Raw genomic sequence first — 23206 nt, forward strand, 5'->3', positions numbered from 1 at the left:
TTACTGATTTTCAACTCTTGCAGTTTTGACTTGCAACTCTGATCTTTCTGAAGCATTTTTCGTATTCGCCGGTTCCCGCTGATCCTTTTTCCAAAAAAAAAAAAACCCAACGTCATCCTCTTCTAAAGTATGTCCGTTCGTTTTATATGTTTTCCTATGGACGGTTCGAGATACGCGGATAAAAGCGTAGATGCGAACGAGAGAATCTTGTTCGCGAATGGATTCGTTTGATGTCTAGCGCGCCGCACCCCCTCTCATTGGGCAATAGTCAATATTGGATCGCCCTCGAAATCACCCTCTTTCTCTCCTCCTCGTCCATCTCGCGTCCATCTCGTCGTGTATACCAGACGTGACATCAGCTGATACTGCATTTATCCACAAATAAAAGCAAAAAAATGCAGTAAAAAAAAAAGAACATGCTAAATTGACGTATCGTATCGCAAAGTCCCTCTTTCCGTCAATTTGCAAAACCGATCGACATCAATCAACAATTTTTAATACTTTCTCGAATATCTGTAACTTTTTCACATGACAAATGCGATCATTATCTGTACTTAACCATCCGCACGGGTCGGAAATGTATGACCCTGAACTACTTATATATATATATAAGATGTATAGCAGCTGGAAGAGAGAAGACGAAAAGAATCCTCTTCACTCTCACAAAGCAAGTACGCTTCGAAGAAATCGTTCAAGTACCATAATCCGCGGCAGCATCGTGTTCAGTGGGACGAAGTAATCGATACATCGCGTCCGATCTGCGGACGCAAACGCGACGCGGCTTCGATGGAGCGCGCGTAGGTTGAGCGAGAGAAGCCGTTTATAGATGATCGATCCGGCGCCGACAAAAGCCGGACAAAAGCCAAGCCACTTCGCCCGCGAACCCCCGGGGGAGCCAGCGAATTTGGAGATCGTTAGATCGACGGTTGTGACTCGCGACGACGAATATATAGTTCTCATAATTCGAGCGAAAACCTGGGCGAATCCCTGGCGAGGCTGCACCCGGCGTGTGAACGACCGTTTAACAAATTCGCGGCTATCGAATAATTCCATGATCTCACTTGGGTGAGATTGGAATCTTTTTCTTTGTTCTATCTATCCCCGAGATGGACACTACGTGGATTGACTCTGGCATCTACAAAGAGATTCCGAGTCGATCCTGAAGAGGAGGAAAGAGAGATGCGGTAAATTAAGAGGGTATAAGCGTCAGATGATATTTATGTTTAGTGTAATCAAGTATTTATGAGAGTCAGAAAAAAATTTAAAAAGTTGCAAGAAAATTTAAAAAGACCGTCTAAGAATTTAAGAATGAAAGAGCTAATTATAAGATCTATAGAAAACAAAGATAATCTTTATATTTCAAAAGAGATAAATTGTGAGAAAGAAACTTTTCGAAAACATAAAGATGCTAAAAGATTTGAGCGATTAATAGAAAGGGTTCAATCTATTAGATAGAAAATTGATAAAAATTGAAAGAATTGACGATCCATTAAATTAGAATGCAAAGTATTGAAAACTTGACTTTTCAGGAGCGTGACATGAAAAAAGTATCTTCGAAAAGGCATTTTACGTAATAATATCGCCAAGAGGACCATCTCAAGAATTATCGGAGAGCATCGTATCGTTCATTCGATCATCATCGATTCTCATCTATCAACATTCAATTTCTCTTCCCCATAATCGTCGGTGTTCGAGGATTCTTTTGGTAATCTGACAAATGGAGGAGCGCGGCCGCGGCCGGGGAGGAGGAAGGTGGGCGAGGGACCAGGATGCGGAAGAAGTCGCCGAGAGGGTGAACATTTTTCTCTCACGATATGAAGAATGTCCGGAATAATTTTCTGCGGGTTCACCGAAATAATTTTACCCGGTCCACTTTGTGTCGCCGCGCGGTCGCGGCTCTGCCGTTGTCGTCCCTGTTTTACACGCTCCCTGAGAACGTTTTAAATCCCGCCTCTGGATTTGTCTCCTCTTCCCCTCGCCATCCCCTCGTCATCCCCTTCCTTCCCGCCGCGAAGAAGGATGGCCTGAGAGTCCCGCCGGCAAAAAGTTCCGACGCTAAGTGTATCTGACGTTACCCTCTTGTTTCTCCTTTATTCTGCATAATGCGCAACTTCCCTTCTACCGCTTTGCACAGTCTTCCTGAGTGCAAGGTCGCGCGCGTTCTTGCGCCCTAAGGATTACCACTCGTATGAACAAAAATCTTTAGGGAGGAGATTAATCGTATGTGAGTACTTATGGAAGGGACAGGTTTAATAGAAGAAAGTAAACAGTGGTTGGAATAATTTCAAATTGGCAATTATTTTAAGAATCCCGATAAGAAAAGAATAATAAAAAGATATATAATTAAAAATAATATAATAATAGAAAGAATAAAGAGAGAAACGACGAAAATTCTTGAAAAATGATAAAAATATAACACGCGAGAGATTATATTTCCATTGTTTTCTTTTTCATTTCAATCAGCTGATTTCAATTATGTCGTCGCTAAATTTTATCGCCTCAAGACAGTATTATTTTCATTATTATTTTATTTATTAATTATATATTTTTTCTTTGATATTCTTTTATTATTACGATTTTTATTCAAATCTTATCAATCCGAAATCAAACATCAGTTTTCAAAGGAAGCGAATCCTGTGACAAGTTACAAAGAATCTCTTTACGGTTCTGCTCTCTCGTCTCAAGAAACAAAAAGACTTCGCGAATCTGGAAACCAGGCTTGTTATCGCGATGCGATAAAAGAATGTGAGCGAACACGATTCGCGATTTATACCTCAGAAAAGTTGGGTGATTTGATCCACTCTGTCAAGATCCTGCGGGGGGATCGCGATCCCGATGAAAAATTCATTTAATCCGCGCAAGGCCGATTAATCTTGCATAAGGTAAGAAAACAAGGACAGGTCCTGGCAGAGGACCCGATCACGGTCGTGCCCGGGTTTCTGCTTAATGCCGATCCTCCAAGGAGTCGACTCTTTTGCCCCCTCGGTTCTCTCTCTCTCTCTCTCTCTCTCTCTCTCTCTGTCTCTGTCTCTCTCTCTCATCTTCCAACAACTGCATCCTCGGATTATGTCCTTTGTTTTACGAGGCCCGCGGGAAAACGCCACTGACGGAACTTGTTGACCCAGATGCGTTTTTTGAATGCTCTATTAGATAATGTTCAGTTAAATTTAAATATGTCAAATATAATTTGTCTATAATAGTAACGAGTCTTTATTGAAACACAATATAGAAAATATTCTCGGATTATTGATCGTAGAATGCAGTTCTTGAAATTTTGAATTGCGAGAATCTTTCTCGCATTCGCGAGTCGTATACGCAAAAGCTGCGATTTTCGATTTCGATTTCACCCACAGGAAGCGCAAATTTACGTATTGTAAGGTATTGTCGGAGGTCTGCGTATTGTTCCCCCGGCAACTTCGAGAAAAGCTATTTTGCAGCGCAACATAATGGAAATCCTGGAATATAGTTCTCCTCTGTTAAGTATCTGCAGGAGCTTTTGCCGAGAGGTGCAACAATCTTCCGTTACGTCAACTAATTTAATCGTCCCCACCATCTCGTACTCTACATTACTCTCTCTCTATTTCGTTGCAATTGTACTAGGTTCCTGTCTATTATTCATCATCGTCTCGGAAACGCGTCATCTTAGATCACGAAGTTTTCGAATTCATGTATTCCCGATTCCCCTCGAGATTCTCACGACTTAGATTTACAGAAATCATTGCAGATTTTCCAGTTCGGTGTTCACTTTCACACGCAAATTTCCAGGATATCGAGAGCCTTCATTAAGACAAGTTTATTGATATTTTTATTCTCAGTCGTAAAATTTGTCAAGAATTATCAACTTTAAAAACTTTAAGAGAAAGAGAAAACATTTATCCGTTATAAAAAAAAAAATCCAAGAAATTACGCAACTATTTCTCTTTAGCATTTATTGTCGTTCGAAGCATTTCGATCTTATTAGATTCTAAAAACGTCGATATTTCGGACTTTCAATATTCAGGGCGAGCGGAAATATTGGACGCGCGTATTTGTAATTTCGATTAAATTCATCCCTTTTTCTCGCTCCATTACTTGTCGCTCGCCTCTCGCTGTCAAGCTACGAAAGCTATACATGCAGCTTGCTGTCTATTATTCATCGCGGCGTCTCGCGACTCTCGATATCTTTGGGCGATTTTGCATTGTGACCCCCCCCCTCCCCCGTCCTCCCTCCCCAACCGTTGACGATCCCGTGCTCGTATCCGGCGATGACTGTTTCACGCGAAATAGGAAAATCTGGGGAGTAAAGCAATCTCTCTGCCCCGTCAGCTCTCCATGGCTACGTCCGTGATTGTCGTTTTCAGGAGGATCTAGTAACTTGTGCCGGAATACAGTTCCCCGGCCTTCTCCCTCCTCACCCTCTCACCTCCCTATCCTCACTCCGACGCATTCCCGTCGCCGCCGCTTTACAGGGGTTACGCCCCCGATTACCCCGTATTCGACCTCCCTTTCTTTCACTTCGTCTCCTAGCTCCGGGCACAGAATCTCACTTAATCCGCGGCTCGGCACTTCATTCCTGAAGTTCCAAAGACGATTAGAGGGAGCATGTCGATCGCTCCGCACCCAATTCGCGGAAATGTCCTTTCTTCCTTCCCTTATTGTTTCAGCTCTTTAACCTGAAAGTCAACCCTTCCGGAACGTCAGATCGTCTTTTCGTAAAGAGAGTTATTAGAGAGAGATGTCCATTCCGACATTTTTTTACTTCTCTTCTTGTTAAATACTTTTCTTTTACATATCAATATTCCCCCTTTTGGTCTTCAAAGAAACAGCGTATCTTGTTGCAGGGACGATAAGATTGTTCTCGTTATCTCGTTAGAGGACGAGACAATGAGAACGTAAAGCTGATTACCTTTATTACATCCCTTTTAAGCTGGACATGGCTTTTTCTCTCACGAAATTAACGAAAAATGGTGACTCGCCCTAGCAGTACAGACATTGTTCCTGCTACAATCTTTGGCCGAGAGTATACGCTGCACCCTGTACGCTTGTCGGTAATTATCGCGTCGTCAAGTCTCCCGCGTACCCTTTTCTTGTATAATGGCAATCATCAGACGGCTATCTTTCCTGACATTTTAAAGAAGATAAGAATACCAATCTTCCAAAATTTTCAATTAACATAATTTGTTTTCTCATCTTTATTAATATTTTATTTTTATTTCAATATCTGTTAAATTTTGTCGGTTTGTCGATTTTTCGCGATATGTGTGAGATATATATTTTTAAATTAATAAAAGAGAGTTTTATGAAAAGGAAGAAAGAATGACTTTTGGCGACTAAATCACATGATGATGAACGAGGACAGAGATCACTAGCCATGACGGTCCGACGAACATTTTTAATCCGACAAAAGTTTGTGAATTACGCTTAGTTGGCGCACTAGGATGGCTAGGTATAGAGAGAGAGAGAGAGAGAGAGAGAGAAAGAGAGAGAGTAAGTGGGAGAGAGGGGAAAGAAAAAAGGATCATGTTCTCTCTAATGGCTCCTATTCCCTTAGTGCGCTCCACTCCTCCACTTCTTTTTCGTCCTCTCCCCCTTTAAGCCGCGAACACTCATTAAAAAAGTCTCCTCCCAAGAGTTCCGGGGGTGAAGACCGAATACAAGAATGAAAATGAGACGAGAAGACCGAGAGGAGGAGGGCAAAGTGAGGGAGAGAAAAGGGAAGAGGGAGGAAGGGGATACACAAGGTGGATGAGAGAATGGGAGAAAGAAATTTTTTACCGCCCGCGGCACGAGACCTTCTTCCAGGACCTTCGTCGTTCCTTATTCCACCCTCCCGGATTTCTACCGTTTTCCCCCTCTCACCTCTCCTCACTCTCCCACCTTTTTGAAGGTAGGTAGCATGCTTCGCGCATGCTGGCGCTGACGTTTTATATGACCGCGGGGGTGGCCCGTACTGAAAATAATTATGTCGGCGTTAAGCGGCGACGCCATCCCCGCAAAAGGACCCACAGAGAGTAAGATCTTTATATCCGGGGCACAAATAAAGTCACCACGAATATTTTCGAGCTTTAATAATTTAATAGTTAAGTCGCATTTTTCAGAAACTTACGAATCTCGAAAAAGTGCGTTTATTTTTTTATTAAAAATGAGTCGCGATCGATTTATCTTGTCTGTAATATCTGATATCAGTTAATCCAACTTTTTCAAATAAATTAATTAATATTTATATACTTGTTTTTCTATAGTGTGTTAGTAATTTTAATTGGATATATTTTCAGTCGTTTAACTTTTACGTATAAGCGTAAGAAATGTGAAAGTTACACGTGTACGTCGAAAAATAATTCCTCCATTATTTCGACATCGTCGTTTACGAGGCAAGCGTCGTCGCGGCGCGATCAATAGAGACGACCGCCATCTTTCTCGCGATCCTTCGCAAAAATCGGCGACTCGTTTTCCGCACGCCAGACTGTTAGAGCCGCGGAATGTTGCCGCGTATTAGCATAACAAGATTCTCTCGTGCACGTAATGCGGTGGCGGTTGAGGGGCACGTGGTTGACGACGTAGGGTGCGCCGATCTGCACACCCTTCCACCTCCTCTCTCTCTCTTTTTCCCCCTCTTTCGTCGACCCCTCGTAGATTTGCATGGCCCATTTAAATGCAATTTCTTTTCTCTCGATCGAAGAATTACGTGAATACGCAATCCGTCCGGCCACGAAGTTTGCGTGTATTTTCCGCCGCGGGATTAAAGGGATTCGTGCCGATGCCGAGGTCTCCAGAATTCCTAAGGAGAGAGAGAGAGAGAGAGAGAGAGAGAGACCGTCTATTGGACAAGGGTTGGTTGTACTTCTTTCATCGATATCCAACCACGTCTATTCTCATTCCCATTTAGCTAAAGATCCGAGGGTCCGTGTATTTCCTAAACTCGGAATTGCCTTGATTCTTTCGAGTTTTGAACAGTTCTTACTGGAATAAATCTTTACATTTTGGAGACAAATCTTTTTTTTCTCTCGCAAAAAAGAAAGTAATAGTAAAATCTTTCCTCTATCTTCGTACTATTTTCAGAAAAGGCGGGAAGAATTTTAACGAATAATTTAAACAATAATTTGAAAGCTTTCTTGATATAATATAATATTTTGAGGAGCAGTTTGCTGTTTCTAAGTTCGCGACATAAAGAGAGAGAGGAAGAGAGCAAATTACGTCTCTACACATGATATATAATACCATCTGACTTGATGGAAGCAAAATACAATATTTGCAATTAATTAGCAGCAGCGAGACCTCAAAGTTCTAAAGGAGTTTGTGATCCCCCAGCCATGGTATCGCGACGGCAATTTCATTAATTTTCAATGAACGATCGACAAACGCTCTCTATTAGATTCTATTAGATTCTATGCAGATCGTTGCTCTCCGTCGCTCTAAACCAAATAACGATAAATTGGTTAGTTACAGGTGAGAGATCGTCAAAGTTCAAAGCTGGGATTTTTTGAGAGGGATTTTCGAGATTAGATTCTCTGGATTTCGTAGGGGATGTTGCAAGATATCATATACGTAGGAATGCCCGACAGAAGGACATAGTTAGGAAAAGTCGTTATTACTTTTAGTGTCCGGCGGGCTATATAAATGCAGCCACTACTGTCGTATGCGCCTGTACACGTAACAAGCAATTTCTACCACGCGTTTCAACTTTTTTTATCCGCCATTTAAACTTTTTACGTAGAGACGAGAGACCTGTCGTTTCCGTTAAAATTCTTCTAAAAATCCATGGTCGATTCTCATCATCAAGTGGCCACATATTCCCGCAAATTTCGTTTGCTTTTTGAAACTTTCTTATTTCTACATCTTTTGATTGGAAATTTTCTGCATTATATTACTCTGCTTTATCATAATATTTCTGTGTTTCATTTTTTTCCGGAACGCTGATTTCTGAAAAAGTTTCGCATGCGCTATCGCACATTACTGTTATTAACGAGATTCCGAGTAATAAAAATTAAAAAATGAAGTAGAGATACGTTGGAAATGAGAAAAAGCTACTTCCCATAACATCATTAAAAAGTTATAACGAAATATTGCATTATTTTGAAGAGCTTCCTACATTAAAATTTAAATCAGAGTCCACTGTTTATAAAAATTAATGATGAATCTTGTAAAAAGACATGTCGGAAACACGACGCTCAATCAAACATTGATTAAAGAAAAGATTGGGTTACGAAATTAAAAAGTAAAGGTATTCTGCATCTGAAAAATTATCTTCGAAAAAAGATTCAACTTAAATTTCTCGCCTCCCGAAACGAACGAACGTGACTTACAACATATGTCTCGTTCTACGAGGACAATTCGGAAATTTCGGTTGAATGAACGCCGCTCGCGTCGCGATCGGACGCATTCGTATCGAATACACAATCCGATTGACGGTTCACGGGAGACAAACTAGGTAAATGAGACACATAATTGATTTCGCCGGCAATTTGCAACGTAATTAAAAAGCTTCCGATAACGCAGGCCGGTGACCATTGTTGCGCAATGAAACGTGACTCACGTTCGTCAAGCGTCCAAGTTATGCAACGTTACAGTTCGCGCAACGAGATTACGCCCGCTGAACGTCATAAGTTGCGAAATTTGCATTTAGCTTCGGCCGCCGAGCTTGGCGAACTGCATCACGTCGCGGATAATCGAATCGCGAATGCCTTTTCATCCCGCCAAATTATACGTCTGTCAACTTATTTACGCGAGAGCCATCTAAATTATTTTGCCTAGCCATTTAACGGAGGCTCTTACATCTCGTTTAATTGTACAGATAATATTCATATAATTATCCATTTAATGAAATTTATAATCGTGCCATGTGAATCTCAATTCTTTTGGATTCTGTCATTGCGGATCGCAAGCGTAATTCTCGCGGTGCGAGAAATTAAGATAAGCTCGCCGAGAGCTGATGATATTAAAAATACCGATCAAATGATCGTTCTTTCACTATTACACAGAGCTAAACTGCGCGTCGGTAACCCGTCAAATGTCGAAGAAAAAGAGGAGCTTGAAGGAAGGATCGAAAGTCGTAAAAAATAGTTCACTAGTCGCACTGAGCGCGACCGGGGTTCTCTCTCTCTCTCTCTCTCTCTCTCTCTAGCTGCTGAGAAGACTCTCCACGGTCCAATCATCCGATGCAGCCTCCTGATGGAGCTGTCAATTGCAGAATTGTAGGCGAATGGCCCGTAATAGCTTTCCTGTAAATGCGAGCATGAGGCTAAAAGCTTAAAGCCTCGAACGGATAAATATTCAAATTGACGCGGATATAAGCGGAGTGCATAGTATCCATAGTTGCAAAAATTTAGTAAATTTTCCAATTGGAAAAACAGGCGCATTTTACGAAATATTGCTCCCCGGTATGCATATCAACACATCCATGCATATAAATATTCCAATAAAATTTCGATATTAATATCAAGGTAATCAATGAAAACTAAATAATATCATCGACAAGTCGCAATTTTTTAGATTGCATGTTTTGATTGAAATTTTTTTAAAGGCGAAATTTGGATATACCCCTCTGAAAGTGTATTCTTTGTCGATAAAAGAGAGAAGACCCTAGTATACAATTGCATTTGATAGCTCGCGCAAGGGAAGCCCCGACGTAGACTCGCGGGGTCGAGTTTAAATGGAGTCGCTGGATTCGAGGCAGAAATCGCCTCCAAAGTACTTTGAGCGATGGAGTCGGGGGAATAACAATGCGAGGCGATACCTTAATCTCTCGATAATTCCTCGTCTCGACGTCTTTCCTTCAACTTTACCGTACGCGCGACAATTTCTCGCGATATCGTCGATTACGTCGACAAGGCAACTTTGCGTCGCGTGTTGATAACAATTTTCGAGAAGCGATAATTGTCTCGTCTAAATAAAGTATAATTTAAACTAGTATTCTCTTAAAATGGAATCGATATATTGTCACTGAAAAGCAAAGCGAATAATCATTGACGATATAAATATAGCACTCTAACTCAGTGAAATCTCGTTTAATGGATCAATTAGCAATACTAGTTGTTTCAATCAATGATATATTTATATATATATATATTTATATATAATTTTTTTTAAAGAAATATCTGAGTTTTTGTCTAAAAGTCTTATTCATTTTTTGTGAATTTATCACATTATCAAAAGTATAATAAAAAATTTAATATATAAATAATTCACAATTTGGATACTAGTTATTACGTATTTTATTCCATATGTATAAAAATGTGTAGTCTATATATACTAAAAAATAGTAATTCAAAATAAATAAAAAAATATTAAAAGCTTGCAAATATATGATTTATTATTACTGAATCTTCAGTAAAACTTCACTGCCATAATCAATAGGACGCAAAACAGGGAAGTAGTTTTTATTGAAGATCGATAAATACTCATTGATCTGTGATTAAATCTTGCGTCACTACTTTAATCGGTTTCACATTTTTATTAGTTCAGGTTAAGAGAGTACAAAACTGAATCACACATGCAACTAAAAATTAAAAATTAAAATGCAACAAATTGAATTGAGTAAATTAAATAATTTGAGAAACTAGAGAAGAAAAAGAACAACGTACTGCGTATGTATCAAACGTTTCGCTCTTGTCTGTATTCCGACATGACAGCCGTTACGAAGTTAGCGTTAGAAGTGCGTACACTTTGCGAGAGAACGAAGGGGTTAATGACATTGCTGAAGAGTAAACGGAATGCGAGCGCCCGGCCCTCGCAAACAACTATAGTTTTCCCGGGCATTTTCGCGGCTGAATTTTCGCCAACGCGCGTGCAAACACGCGGAATCGTCCGCGCGCGGAAAGAGCCGTTTCGCGGTTGCGCGAAATTCCACCACCCCCTTCGTCACCCCCTCGCAATCCCTCGCAGCCGCTCGTTTCCGTTCCTCAGTCACGCCCGCCGCAAATTCGATTTACTCGCCTCTCCTCCTCGCGTTGTGAATCCCTTTGAAATTTCATTTCCCGTGTCCTCTCTTAGCCCGCGACTTTTTATCACGTCTATAATCTTTCCCTCGATTTTGACTGGACAGAGTCCCTGATAATATTTTAAATTTGTACTTAAAAAAAACTGTGGAATTCAACCTTCGACGATTATTAACGAATTAATTTTATTTCCGCGACTTTTCGATCCAAGATATTACTTGTCATTCGATATCTACTTTTTAGACTCACATTTTTATTTCACTTGTAGGTTATTATCTGCCGTAAAGTTAGAGATGATTTATTTCCCCTACTTATTCTTTTATGAAGGGAAAATGCGCAACTTTGGAGGACGAAGGACTCTATACCGCGGAGACTCTCAACGTCATAGATTTGGAGTTTCTCGAGGGCACACGATACTCGGTGGCAATTTGTAACCACCCGATATACATATATATACATATATAAGTGAAACTATACACTTCGTTTTGCGAAGTTTGCATGGAAGAAGCACCGGAATTAGTTCCGGACGAGGATATACTTCCTCGATTACCATTACTAATCCCGCTTAATTTCCATCACTAACCCAGTCTGATTAAGCAGTCCGCGAGACTCTTCATTTTCGTCGCTTCCGCCGGATCATCGAGCCGCTTTATATCAACTTTTTAACCCTGAATATATCTCGTTGATTAACATACCGCTAGAGAGACTCTTGACAGACAGAATTTTTTAAAATACTTCTCGATCTAATTGATTTTTATGCGATTTTTCTATCCATGTTTGACATCTCGCTAGATACTTTGAATTTTTCCATTGCTAATATTTTAAGTTACTGGATCTGTTATTGTATATTTTTCGCGAAATAAGGTGAATAAAGTGAAAATTAAAATCGATTCAATGGATTGCTCTATCGATTCGATTCAGAATTAATAAAGATTTAATACTGCGGTATTGCGAAATTGAAGATTCATTCTTAAGCAGGTTGTTCGGAATTTAGAGACGGAATTCCGATAGCATAATCGCCGGTCTATAATAACTTTTGAATGGGATGCAATTAAAGTTAATTGCAGCGGCAAAAGTTTGCGCCCGGGGAACCTTTCAAAGCCGGAAATTGTAATTTTAATGAGATCTGGCAGCGGGCATTCGAGACAGACTCAACGGCTATTTGTAATGATTATTAAATAATAATCACGATACTTCGCGATACACACAAAGTTACGAGACCGGACGAATCAAATCGCATTTGTGACGGATCAAGTTTTTGGTCATATTAGCGCACACATTGTGCAAAATTACACGTGGGAATTGATTCGTTAAATCTATGTTCCGTGTAATGATCAGCGCGGCGTGAAATTAGCGCGGGATTGTAATTAAATTAATAACCGGATTACGCCGCGTTGATCATATAATTATCGTTTACACGCGATAAGGTTTAAAAGCCCAGCTCCAGGATATCGATGTAACGTGTACGATCGCGCGTCGGAGAGGCAAATTCTAATTAATATTCAATTATCTATAACATATTGCGAGATTAGATGTTCATTTTTTCTCTTAACTTCTCTACATTTTTCCCATCCGGTAAAAAACAAAGGTTTTCCAAATTATGGATATCGTGAATTTTAAATATTATACTACGATATACAATATTATAGTATAATATTACTAATTAAAAATTAAATATATATCATGTATTTAAAATATATATATTTGTGTATGATTTGGACAAAAATCTCTTTCTAATAAATTAAATAATTATATCGAGTTTCTCGCGTATCAATTAAAATATAAACTCTCGAAAGATTAAATTGTTGTCTTTATCTGGTTTAAATCTTATGTTTATATCGATTTTCTCAGTTCTTGATCTGTCGCGATTTGGAATTTTTTCTTTATTGTGACAGTTGGAATCAGTCGTTTCGACATCTGGCTTGAAAGAAATCGAAAAACCATACCTCGTCTAAATCTCTAATCGCATTATTTAATCGTGCTAATCTTGGAGACTTTCGACGTCACCAGTGTGTGACCAACAGCGAATTTTATTATACCGCGAATTAAAATTCATTGAACAATATTTACTTATATCTTTAGGATATAATAAACATGTTTATTTTTATTAAACATATTTTTATTATACGCTGAATTTGTTTATCCAACTATTTATTAAATTTTAATTAGCTTTTGTATAATTATGTCTTTTGCAATTTCTGTGTTATTAAATTCTACTAAAAGATGTAAATTCACCCTGATTAAAATAATATAATTTTATAAAATTATATAAAATATAAATTATATGAGAAAAACCCAAATCCTATACACACACATATACAATAGTTTTAAAATGAAAATAAAAAAATATGTACGAATGTTTTACATGCAAAATATTAAAAACCGAATATATGCACATAATATTCCATACAAAAAATTTGTGTATTTCTAAAATCGCAAAAATACAGTAAACTATTTTCTGCGCTTTTTCATCTGCCTCGGAAATTTATCGAGTCGTGGAAGAGCGGTAACGATAATCGAAATGCAAAAGATCGCATGATACTTGGACGAGAAAACATACGCCGCAGGCTTTCGCCATTCAATATCGAAATAGATTTTATAAAAGAGAAAGATAGAGAAGTGTATGCGAAAAGAAGGGATAACACGCGGGAGGATTGCCCTTCAACTCCGGTAAATCATTCTCCGCCATGTTTAATGTAGCTTTTTCAATTGTTCTCGGGGTCACGTGTTCACACCATGATTTCCTTCAGCTGCCGATTTACGGCCCGAAAGCGCAGTAATAATCAATACCCATCTCAATCCATGCGATTCGCAAATTTTCGATATCATAATTATATGATTAGAATTAATATAATAAAGAGATAATATAAAACAGTAATATATATGAAAATAATAGAATATAAAATCAATGGAAAATAAATTAATATCGGATAATTATTTAATTAATATCAGAAGAGATGGATTTTATATAAAACATCGGTTTACGTTCTTCAAAATTTCTGAATCTGGATCAACTTTGCAGCGTAAATCGGATAACTGGGAACACAACAAAACCTTTTTTCGGTTTAGCGTGCAGAAAATAATGTAGGAAAATCGCGATGGTGGACCAACGAGTGGGATGGAGAGGATTGCGCGAATTCCGCGGTTGCAAAGCGATTTATGGGAAACGAACGCAGGCTATAAAATAACACTTCCCATTCAAATCGGCAAATTAATGGTCGCTTTCGTGGATTCTTTGTTTGGACCGCGCGACAATGGAGAGTTGCTGAATTATTATCCTGAAATAGTACAAAATTTCGGGAATGCCGATTTTCGCAAATTTTCATCCCTTTCCGGCAGACAATTTTCTAAGCGCGCGCAAATTTTTCCCTCCTCGATATCCGATACCGGAACACGACGGATCTTTGGCTCGGAATTAATTGAATCAATGTTATATTCTTGAGGTCTGGATTCCGCAATAGCATAGATTGATCGGCTCTTGCCTAGGCTTCGAAACTATTATCTAGTTTTGATACTTAAGTCCGCGCGGAAAGTTACGCCTCGCGAGCTTTAATCTCTCTAAGCACGAGGTGATTATAAAGTTTCTTATTAAGTTTCCACCATGTAGCACCACCACGCATACTCAAGCCGCCATTGCGATACACGGGTGAAAAACTTTGCCAGTACTTCGGGCTATATGTAAGCTTTCTACAAGGGAAAGAAAATGCAAAAGTGTCCGACCGTATTATCAGAATATGTTTCCTACTCTCGTAAAAAATGTTATATGAGAAAAAGAAAGGAAAATATATATTTTTAAATCCCCCCTTCCTCCTCCCTTCCTTGTATTACAATAGCGAATTGTAAGTTTTTTTTATTTCGCATTCTACAATACTTTGTATGCTTCATTTTAATCAACTTTAGTTTTATTACTTTCGTTTTATCTAATTACATTATTTTATTTTATCTAAGCTATGTTACTTTATACACATAACTTTTATCTAAAAATTTAATTAAACGCAAATTACGTATTTTAAAAATTAATAAGGATAGCTATCTTTTTTCTTTCATCTCTCGATTTTTCCGCTGTTCAAAGAGTACATAACGTCAACCATCTTCTCTCTAACAAGACTGAGACTTGCGATACTAAGACTTACGTGCATCACAAGTTATATCAGCGTACTCATCCTACATGCTTCGCTTTATATTTATCCGATATTAAAGTGATTCGCGCGCGAGCTTGATGTATCTCCTAACGGGTTTAATGCATCTTCTTCCGCTCGCGAGAAATATGATGAGGCGCTTTCGTCATCAAGAAACGTCGATGAAAGGCGAACGAAGAATCGACATAGATTTCTTTGGCTACAATTGCTATGCAGAAGAAACGAGAAAAGACAGTGCACAAAGGAATTCCCATCATCTTTTTTTCTCCCGAGCCTCTTCTTCAAATATCGCAAGATAAATTGGCCGATTTAACGAGATTACGATTTAACGACATTCACGACGCAGAGATTTCGCAAATTAATCCCGTTATAAGAGAAGTGTTTACGTAATAGTAATTTTTGTATATTTGACAAGTGCACGCAGCTATCTCGAAACATCATATAGTATATATCGTAAAGTCCTACAGTTAAAATTTTATCCACGTCAAATATAAAGAGATTTTAGTTTTTATTTCACGTTGATATTCTTGGAAAAGGATAATTATTAACTTTTGCTAGAAACTGCGCTATATTATCTCCGCTTTTACGAGAATAAAGCGAAACGTATATTCTTCACGTGTCGCTTAAAATCGCATCTTAAAATCCTCAATTACGTCACAATTCGGGCAAGAGAGAGGAAGATTATTAACTATCGTCGGAAACGGTATTATCATCGTGATATTTTGCGCAAAATAAGCGTCCGTATATTATCGTGTATTGCACGGTAATTGGAGGCACAAGCTGCATTTTTTTTTCCCTGCCAATGCGCTAAAGGCGAATGAGACGTAAAATGGGATCGGCGAGCATTTGCAACTTGACTCAATATCAAACGCTCCTCGCGTTTGTTACTATTGTGTTGATTACAAGTTTACAGAGATCGGAATAAAAAGAGAGAGACCCGCGTTGCGATTTGTACAAGTAAATTGGATATCTGGAAAATAAACTACGCCCAATGCAGGATTATCTGTCTATGGATGGACGCGTTTATCGAACCCGTTTCCGCGGAAAATTGTGTACCGATAATAGGACCTTATCCTTCGAGTCCTTTTGCGCTCGTTTGATTTTGCCGTTTAAAATAAAATAAAATTAAATCCACAGTTTGATTACTATTTAGTTGCGTATCAAAGTGCATTGGATCCGATAATGCTTCAAAGCTAATGAATGAATTCTAGGGTATTTTATTTGTTTCTCGTATCTTCATTTTAGAGCATATGGTTTATAAATAATAAATGCATTTGACGAATAAAGCGATATCTCTCTTGTTGAGATTTAACAAAATATAATTCTAACTCTTTTTAATTTAGATTGTGTGTTTAATATTATCGGATACTAAGAAAAATATTATTAAGAATATACATTTTTTTATTTGTTTGTGCTTCGAAAAATAATCCCTTAATTAAACAATCGTATACCTTCGTAAACATTCAATTATTTCAACGGTCGCTTTCACTCTCTCGCTTCGTAAAAAGCAGAAGAGGAGATTACCTTGGACCGGCGCATAAATGTTGAGATACAGGCAGTCCTCGCTTTGGTTCTTGAGGTAGGGCAGCAGCCTCTTGAGATACTCCGCCCTGCCCTTGGGCATCTTATCGTTGATCTCGGGTAGCTTTTGAGAACAGACGGGTCCAAACTTATCGGCGACCTTCACGCCGGACCAAAGGGCGCCGCTGACAGGCGGCATGAAGCGTAACGAGCCGATCGGCGGCGAGGCGTAGGGCACGCCGCGAAACACCTCGACGCCCTCGAGATTCCGATCGAGGGTAACGATCACGCCCGACAACTCGCCGTACTTAGTCCTGACGATCCTTGAGCTCAGCTCGGCGCCGGCGGTCGCCAGAATCAAGCCGAGCAGCGCCAGGATCGGTGACGTCATCTTGACGCGATCACCGACGTCTTCGGCGTCACCACCTTCGCCGATCACTTCCTTGCGGCTCTCATGCCGCCTTCCCTGGCTTCACGATTAATTTCCTTTCTTAACCGCCACCGGAAGTGCGGACGTACGCGAGCTGGTCCATCTCGCGGCTCTCGCAAGCCGATTCACCTCCTGGATGCATCAATCTTCTTCGAGATGGAGTTCGATGACTGTTAGATCTTGCTGGACTCAATATATTGGAGGTAATCTTGATAAAAAGTAGAAGCGCTGACACAAGTTGCTCTTATCTTACAAAATAGCTTCTTTGAAACCTTTTATTTAAAATAAATATCCTGGTCCTATCTTTCTTCAATGATTTTAAAATACAGTTTAAAACGGAGGAATACTATTGTTTTTAATTAAACCTTCTCGAGCATGAATAATTCATATGCGGCCGATGAAATTCAGTAGATTCTTCATGATCCATTCAATATATTTTTTTTTTTTCATTCAGATGATCCAGAAAAAAATAAATTACGTCCTCGATTATCTATTTCGATGCAATTGATCTAAGGAAGACTGCGAAACTTGTATAGACTAAAAAACATTCCGAGTTATAAATCTTCCTTTATTTCGACCATCTAAAAGAGTTGCGGAAATTTTAATTGCTCTGTATTAAATCTTTTTAATCGTACGCTTAGTTGGATGTCCGACTAGAATTGTCGTAGAAATGTTGATATTTCATCGACGCTATGGTAAAGATCAATCAATATATCTTCGTTAAAAACATTCCTGTTGTCCTTTAAACTTAATTATCATTTGCTTCGTTATCGAGTTGCAAACATTAACCGTTTGCGAATTTACCGTCTCGTTTTGTCGCTTCATTGAACAAACGTAGATTTTCTACACGTAAGAGAGATCGTTGTAAGTTTACCACTGGATTTTAATTGGAACAATCAATGAGCTATCTATTCACACACTCGGTCACTGAAGTAATTTCGCACTCTTTCCCGATATATTAATATTTTAATCGTTGAAATTTCCGATTAGAAGCAGAATCTTCTCGTCAAAACTTTTATGAAAGTAATATCGTCTAGATGAATTTCTATCTCCGCTCGTTCGCCAAGTTAAAGGCAAGTTTACGCTTGTCTTTTTTTGTCCTTCTCATACAAAGATAATCTCATTTCTGATGGCGCGCTTAATGTATCGAAAAAGATAGAAGGTGCCGGCTTTAATCATAATCGGAAGAAAGCCGCGCTTCGAATGTTTACAACATTGTTTCATTCTGGCAAGCGAAAGAAGAAAAATACAAGAAAATTTCTCACTCAATATTTTATTGGACGGATTGAAGCTAACAAGAGTCGCATTTTATCGAACTAATCTCCCGGCCATATGGAACATTTGCCGATGCAATTTTTCAACAAACAATCTCTTTTCGAAGCTAATTCGCCGAGAAAAATAATGTCGCGGCTAAAGAAGAAACTGATATTTTTCCAATTTTCAATGAAAACATGTGGCGCGTAGAACTGTTGTTTGCGTTAAAGATCTTCAATTTTTCTATATGGTCGATAAAAATACTATTGGAAATTCTTCAGCTGCTTCGTCTGTTTAGCTTGAAGGGCGCAAAAACACGCGCACTGTCGTTGTTGAAATAAAAGAAGCACAGCTTTTTGCTCAAGAAATACGTTCGAGAAATGCGTCGCTCTTGTATTTAAGTCTTCCAGTATCCCTTTGGTGGAAAATACATAGATCTTCCCGAAGAGACTCGATGCTATTGCTGCAAAGTCAACAGCTCGAATATTTGATTAATCTCTAATTGAATTAAAATCGCACTGCTGACGACACAACGGCAAATTTCCTAGATGGACACTCGTTGACAGAAATAGAAATTAGGATCATCCCTGTCGTTTACTCCGTCAGATTCGCACTTTTCCGATCGATCACTGAGATCGACGGCACAACTGAACACTTGGATTCGAAAAGTTACGCGCGCGATCATCGTTCCTTCATCACGGCGGACCGAGCACTATTGTAAGAGGATCCCCTTCGCGAGGATCATCCACCGGCTTTCTTCTCCCCGGCCAACCAGCCCGGCGAGTATATTTCTTCAAACTTTGTCAAGTCGGGGAGGGTAAATCGTTTTCCGATAACACCGATTTATCGGACGCGCCGAACTAATTTCAAGTTTCGTCCAACTGCGCGAAACCGGACGAAGGTTCCCGCTTGCTGGAGAAGCGGAGAGATACACGGCCGCCCCCGCGAAGCGGCTCAACCGAAAAATCCGTCGGGAAAGATGGTAAGCGAGGATCGAGCCAAGAGCGAAACGGTGCTACCCTCTCCCTCCCTCTGCCGACCCGCGTTTCTTCCCTCGGCGAGCTAACCCTCTCGTCCCATTCCACTCTCGGATTCGCAAACTACCACCCTTCCTTTAGCACCGTTACACGTTCGTCGACGACAACCTGGTCGATGCACCGCGACAAATCTCGCGTGACGGGATCGCGAGAGGGGTGGGCGCGCAGGTATTACCGCGAAAGAGGGTGAGAGCGCCGCTCTGGGACGCCGCGATTGTATGCGAGGAAAACCAACCGACCCGATGTAGCCGACACTTCGACCCCCGACAGACTGGCGTCAGGCGACGACGTTAGCCACCGGCTGCGCATGCGTCGCTCCCTTGAGCACGGGATATGGGCGGAAGTGCAACCCCGGCGTGCTCGATAAAGCAGGAGGGATCGATCCTCCCTCACCGACCGGCGAGAGTTGTTGGTTCGAGTCCGGGATTGTGAGACTCGCGCTGTACCTCCGGCTATGGATGCCCCGCGATCCCTCATGTGTTTTCAACTCTACATCTCTTCTTTCCGAACGCGCGGATTATCCATCGCTATTGGATTCTCCTATAGTCTATTATTTAAAAGTGATCCATGTATTTTAGCAATCAATACGATGCGGGGGACCACACACTGTTATTGTATATCTGATTTTATATTTCTTTGCGTATTTTTTTGCTCGTTATTAATTATTAAATAGTAGTATCACCAATCTATCGTCATTTTAACAAAATTATAAAGCAAATTTTATTTATTATATTATTTATTATTAATTATTATTTGTTTTTAATTATGGTTATATAATTTGTGTACTTGTTATTATTTTTAATTTATAACAAATATTGTCAAATGTTAAATTAATTCGAGCAAAACATATCTTGCTTATTGCGTGATTATCGGGTGTGTGTGTGTGTTTGTGTGTGAGAGAGAGGCAACTTCTATAATAATTTTAAAGAACGGTGCATGGAAATCATTTTGTTAATTTTGATATGATTCTCCAATCTGATATATTAATTAACTGTAAAAAATGCACGAGTCAACGAGAGTTCGTCAGTTTTGTAATTCTTCCCACAAATTAGTGATTAGTAAAAATCAATGCGAGATGTAAGTGTTGCTGTCGATAAATAACAATACGCTAAATTAGCGGGATTTATTTGACAATTGGTTCGCGTGCGCGAGTAAATCGCATTTTCCGATTCGCAGCGAGAGGAATCACCGCTCGATGGACAACGAAAAATGCAGGAACGCCAATGGAAATGGTGGAACTTTTTAACGAGAATTTCCGGAAACTGGACGCAGCTGCGCAAAGAAGTTTCTCCTATCGCGAAATTCCGCTTCGCTCCTACATTCAGCATCGCCCCTTCGCATTTTACCGCGTAGTTACGCTCGTTAACAAACTCTTTCCTGGCGTGCCAAAGCCACGTAAATTATCTCGCAACATTATTCCTCGTTTTCGGAATATTGCAATCGAACGAATCCATTATTAATCCATTTATACGTTATATATAATTCATACATCACATTTTCATAGCGTAGTACATCGCTACTTGTATATATACCACAATTTCTTATTTTACGGCCTAAGGAAGGGCTAATTATCCGACAATTTTTTTCCCGAAGAAAAATCAGAAGCACGCGAATTTATCGCTCCGACAGATACGAGGAATAATTGGACGGTGAAGTGGCTGAGGACGAAGGGCCGGGGAGCGGTTAAATATTTGCAAAGTCAACGCGAGGAGCGTTGTACGGCTCCTCGAGGGGGTGGAAATTGGTCGCCTCCGGCCACAAAGCCGTCGAGCGGGATATCCGCTTCTCGTTTGCGACACGAGGACGCAACCTTTCCTAGGATGTGCAAAAACTCAAGGACACCGTTGAAATGACAAGCGCGCGTCAATCTAACAAAAAGATTTCAAGGAGCAATGGCTCTGAGAATAGGACTCCAAGAATAGAACTCCAAATCTAAGAATATAAGAGCGTTTATGAAGCGAATGAAACAGTTTGAAAATTTAAGAATTTTCTGTTTATATTTAATTTGTCAAGAAAATAAAAAATTTTATTAATGATAAATTAGGAAAATTTGAAAAAATATTTATCAAAGATATATACAATCTCTTGCCTCTGGCTTACTATTAGATATTTCTGTAATAATTTTTCTAAGAATTCTAGGAATCTTTAGTAACGAAAGCTTCTCCAACGCTCGATTTTTATTTAGCAGACGTCTAAGAAAGATATCTTTGTGACAGGGGTAAGTTATTTTTTATCGAGAAACGTATTAATCATGAGACACTGTCCTGTTGTGACATTGAAATCGCTCGATTGGTGGTGCGTAAAACTGAGATTTTTCTGCGGTAAAATAAAAACGAAAGCGTGCGGAGGAGAGAAAATGACATCTTCTAGAATGACACGATGCGACAGTCCTTTGAAAAGGACTCGAGACAAGGGTCGGGAAATCGACAGGGCGTAACGGGAGAGATTCGTGCCCGGACTACTGTTGAGCATCCAAATCCAAGAAATCGATGTTGCTTTCGTGTGACAGAGCGGGGCGAATTCTGATAAATGTCTTATATTGATAAGGAAAAGTCTTTAATTTTGCGCAGTTTTTGACATAATTCTATTTGCCATATATCTTGGCCATGTATTTGTAATATAAAAAATAATAAATACATTATTTTTAAACGATACGTTTGTGTCAAATTTTTATTTAAAAGATTTTTTACAATAAATATATGATGCTATGTGTAAGATAAAAGAGAGAGAGAGAGAGAGAGAGAGAGAGAGAGAAAATTAATTATATTACAAAAAATATAATTCAAAATTTAATATAAAATATAATTTAGAATTTAATATAAAATTATTTATTATGTGGCATTACACAAAAATGTCCAAAATATTCATATAATAAAAAATTTATTAGAATTTTCTAGATCAGACGAGCCTGTTTAGAGTGATAATTAATTACGCGATATTTTTCATTAATAATCGATATACTCCATTACAGAAATTAATAAATTTTATGTAACCTAAACAATATATCGCGAAGGATCATTAATAAAGTTATCGATCGTCTCTTAATTGTAGAAGAAAATATATAATACTCCTGGCGCATTTTTGCGCAGACTTTCAAAGAAAATATTTACGACGCGAAAAGATAGATGAAGCTTCAATACAAAACAACGATTTAATTATAAGATAAGTTGCGCTTTAGAATTCGCGAGCAAACGCGACAAATATCTAAATAATTTCTCAAAAAATAAAAAATTACATTTATTAATAATTTTAAATTATAGATTTATGATATATATATATTTATTAATCCTGATAGACGTATCGCGAAGCCTTTTGTAAAGTTAATCGCATTATCTTGTGATTTGATCGTTTTATTGCGCGCTCTCGCAATCCTTGTAATGTATTGCAATATATATTAATTTTCGCACCTAATTTCTGCGCTTCGACTCTTATTTGCCTTTTATTTTGTATTTCGTATCCAAAGCCTTATTAATGTATTTTTGAAAATTGCTATAGATACCTATATCGAATATAATTCAGAACGGCATTATGCACAACGTCGCATGCGTTATGGAATCCAGGAAAAATGCGCGTTTTATTATTTCATTCCTTTTTGTAGTGCTTGTCACGTGCGGAATTCTTCCGTTGATAAATTGAACAAATTGCAGTTTTATGAAATTTCTTCTTCAGAAAGCATCGGGCTAGATATAGATACAAGTAACATAATTAAACGAGCATCTATTTTATTCTACATGCAATTTGTTTAATTTATTTTTAAAATGCGCGTGTATGATTTTTCGCAGATTTTTTTTGCCGGGAGAAGAATTTCTGGATTTGTATATTTTAAAATACAACGTATATGAAATGATAACTATACGCTCTCTCTTATCGCATGGTTAATAGGTGCGTTTAAAACCCTGGGCGAAAAATCGT

General features: G+C 38.9%; 1 protein-coding gene across 2 annotated transcripts in view; it reads right to left on the minus strand.

The window, feature by feature from the left end:
* Positions 1-19541, minus strand: part of Nlg-3 (neuroligin 3) — a 133845-nt gene extending 114304 nt beyond the window's left edge. For both annotated transcript variants that reach the window (XM_070292611.1, XM_070292612.1), the window contains exon 1: positions 16577-19541. In XM_070292611.1, the coding sequence (XP_070148712.1) occupies positions 16577-16964 (388 nt within the window). In that variant the 5' untranslated portion in view covers positions 16965-19541. The remainder of the gene's footprint in view (positions 1-16576) is intronic.
* Positions 19542-23206: the final 3665 nt, after the last annotated feature.

This window comes from Polyergus mexicanus, unplaced genomic scaffold, assembly GCF_030449975.1.
Source record: "Polyergus mexicanus isolate NDT 795.1 unplaced genomic scaffold, iyPolMexi1.0 SCAF_3, whole genome shotgun sequence".
Classification (NCBI taxonomy): domain Eukaryota; kingdom Metazoa; phylum Arthropoda; class Insecta; order Hymenoptera; family Formicidae; genus Polyergus; species Polyergus mexicanus.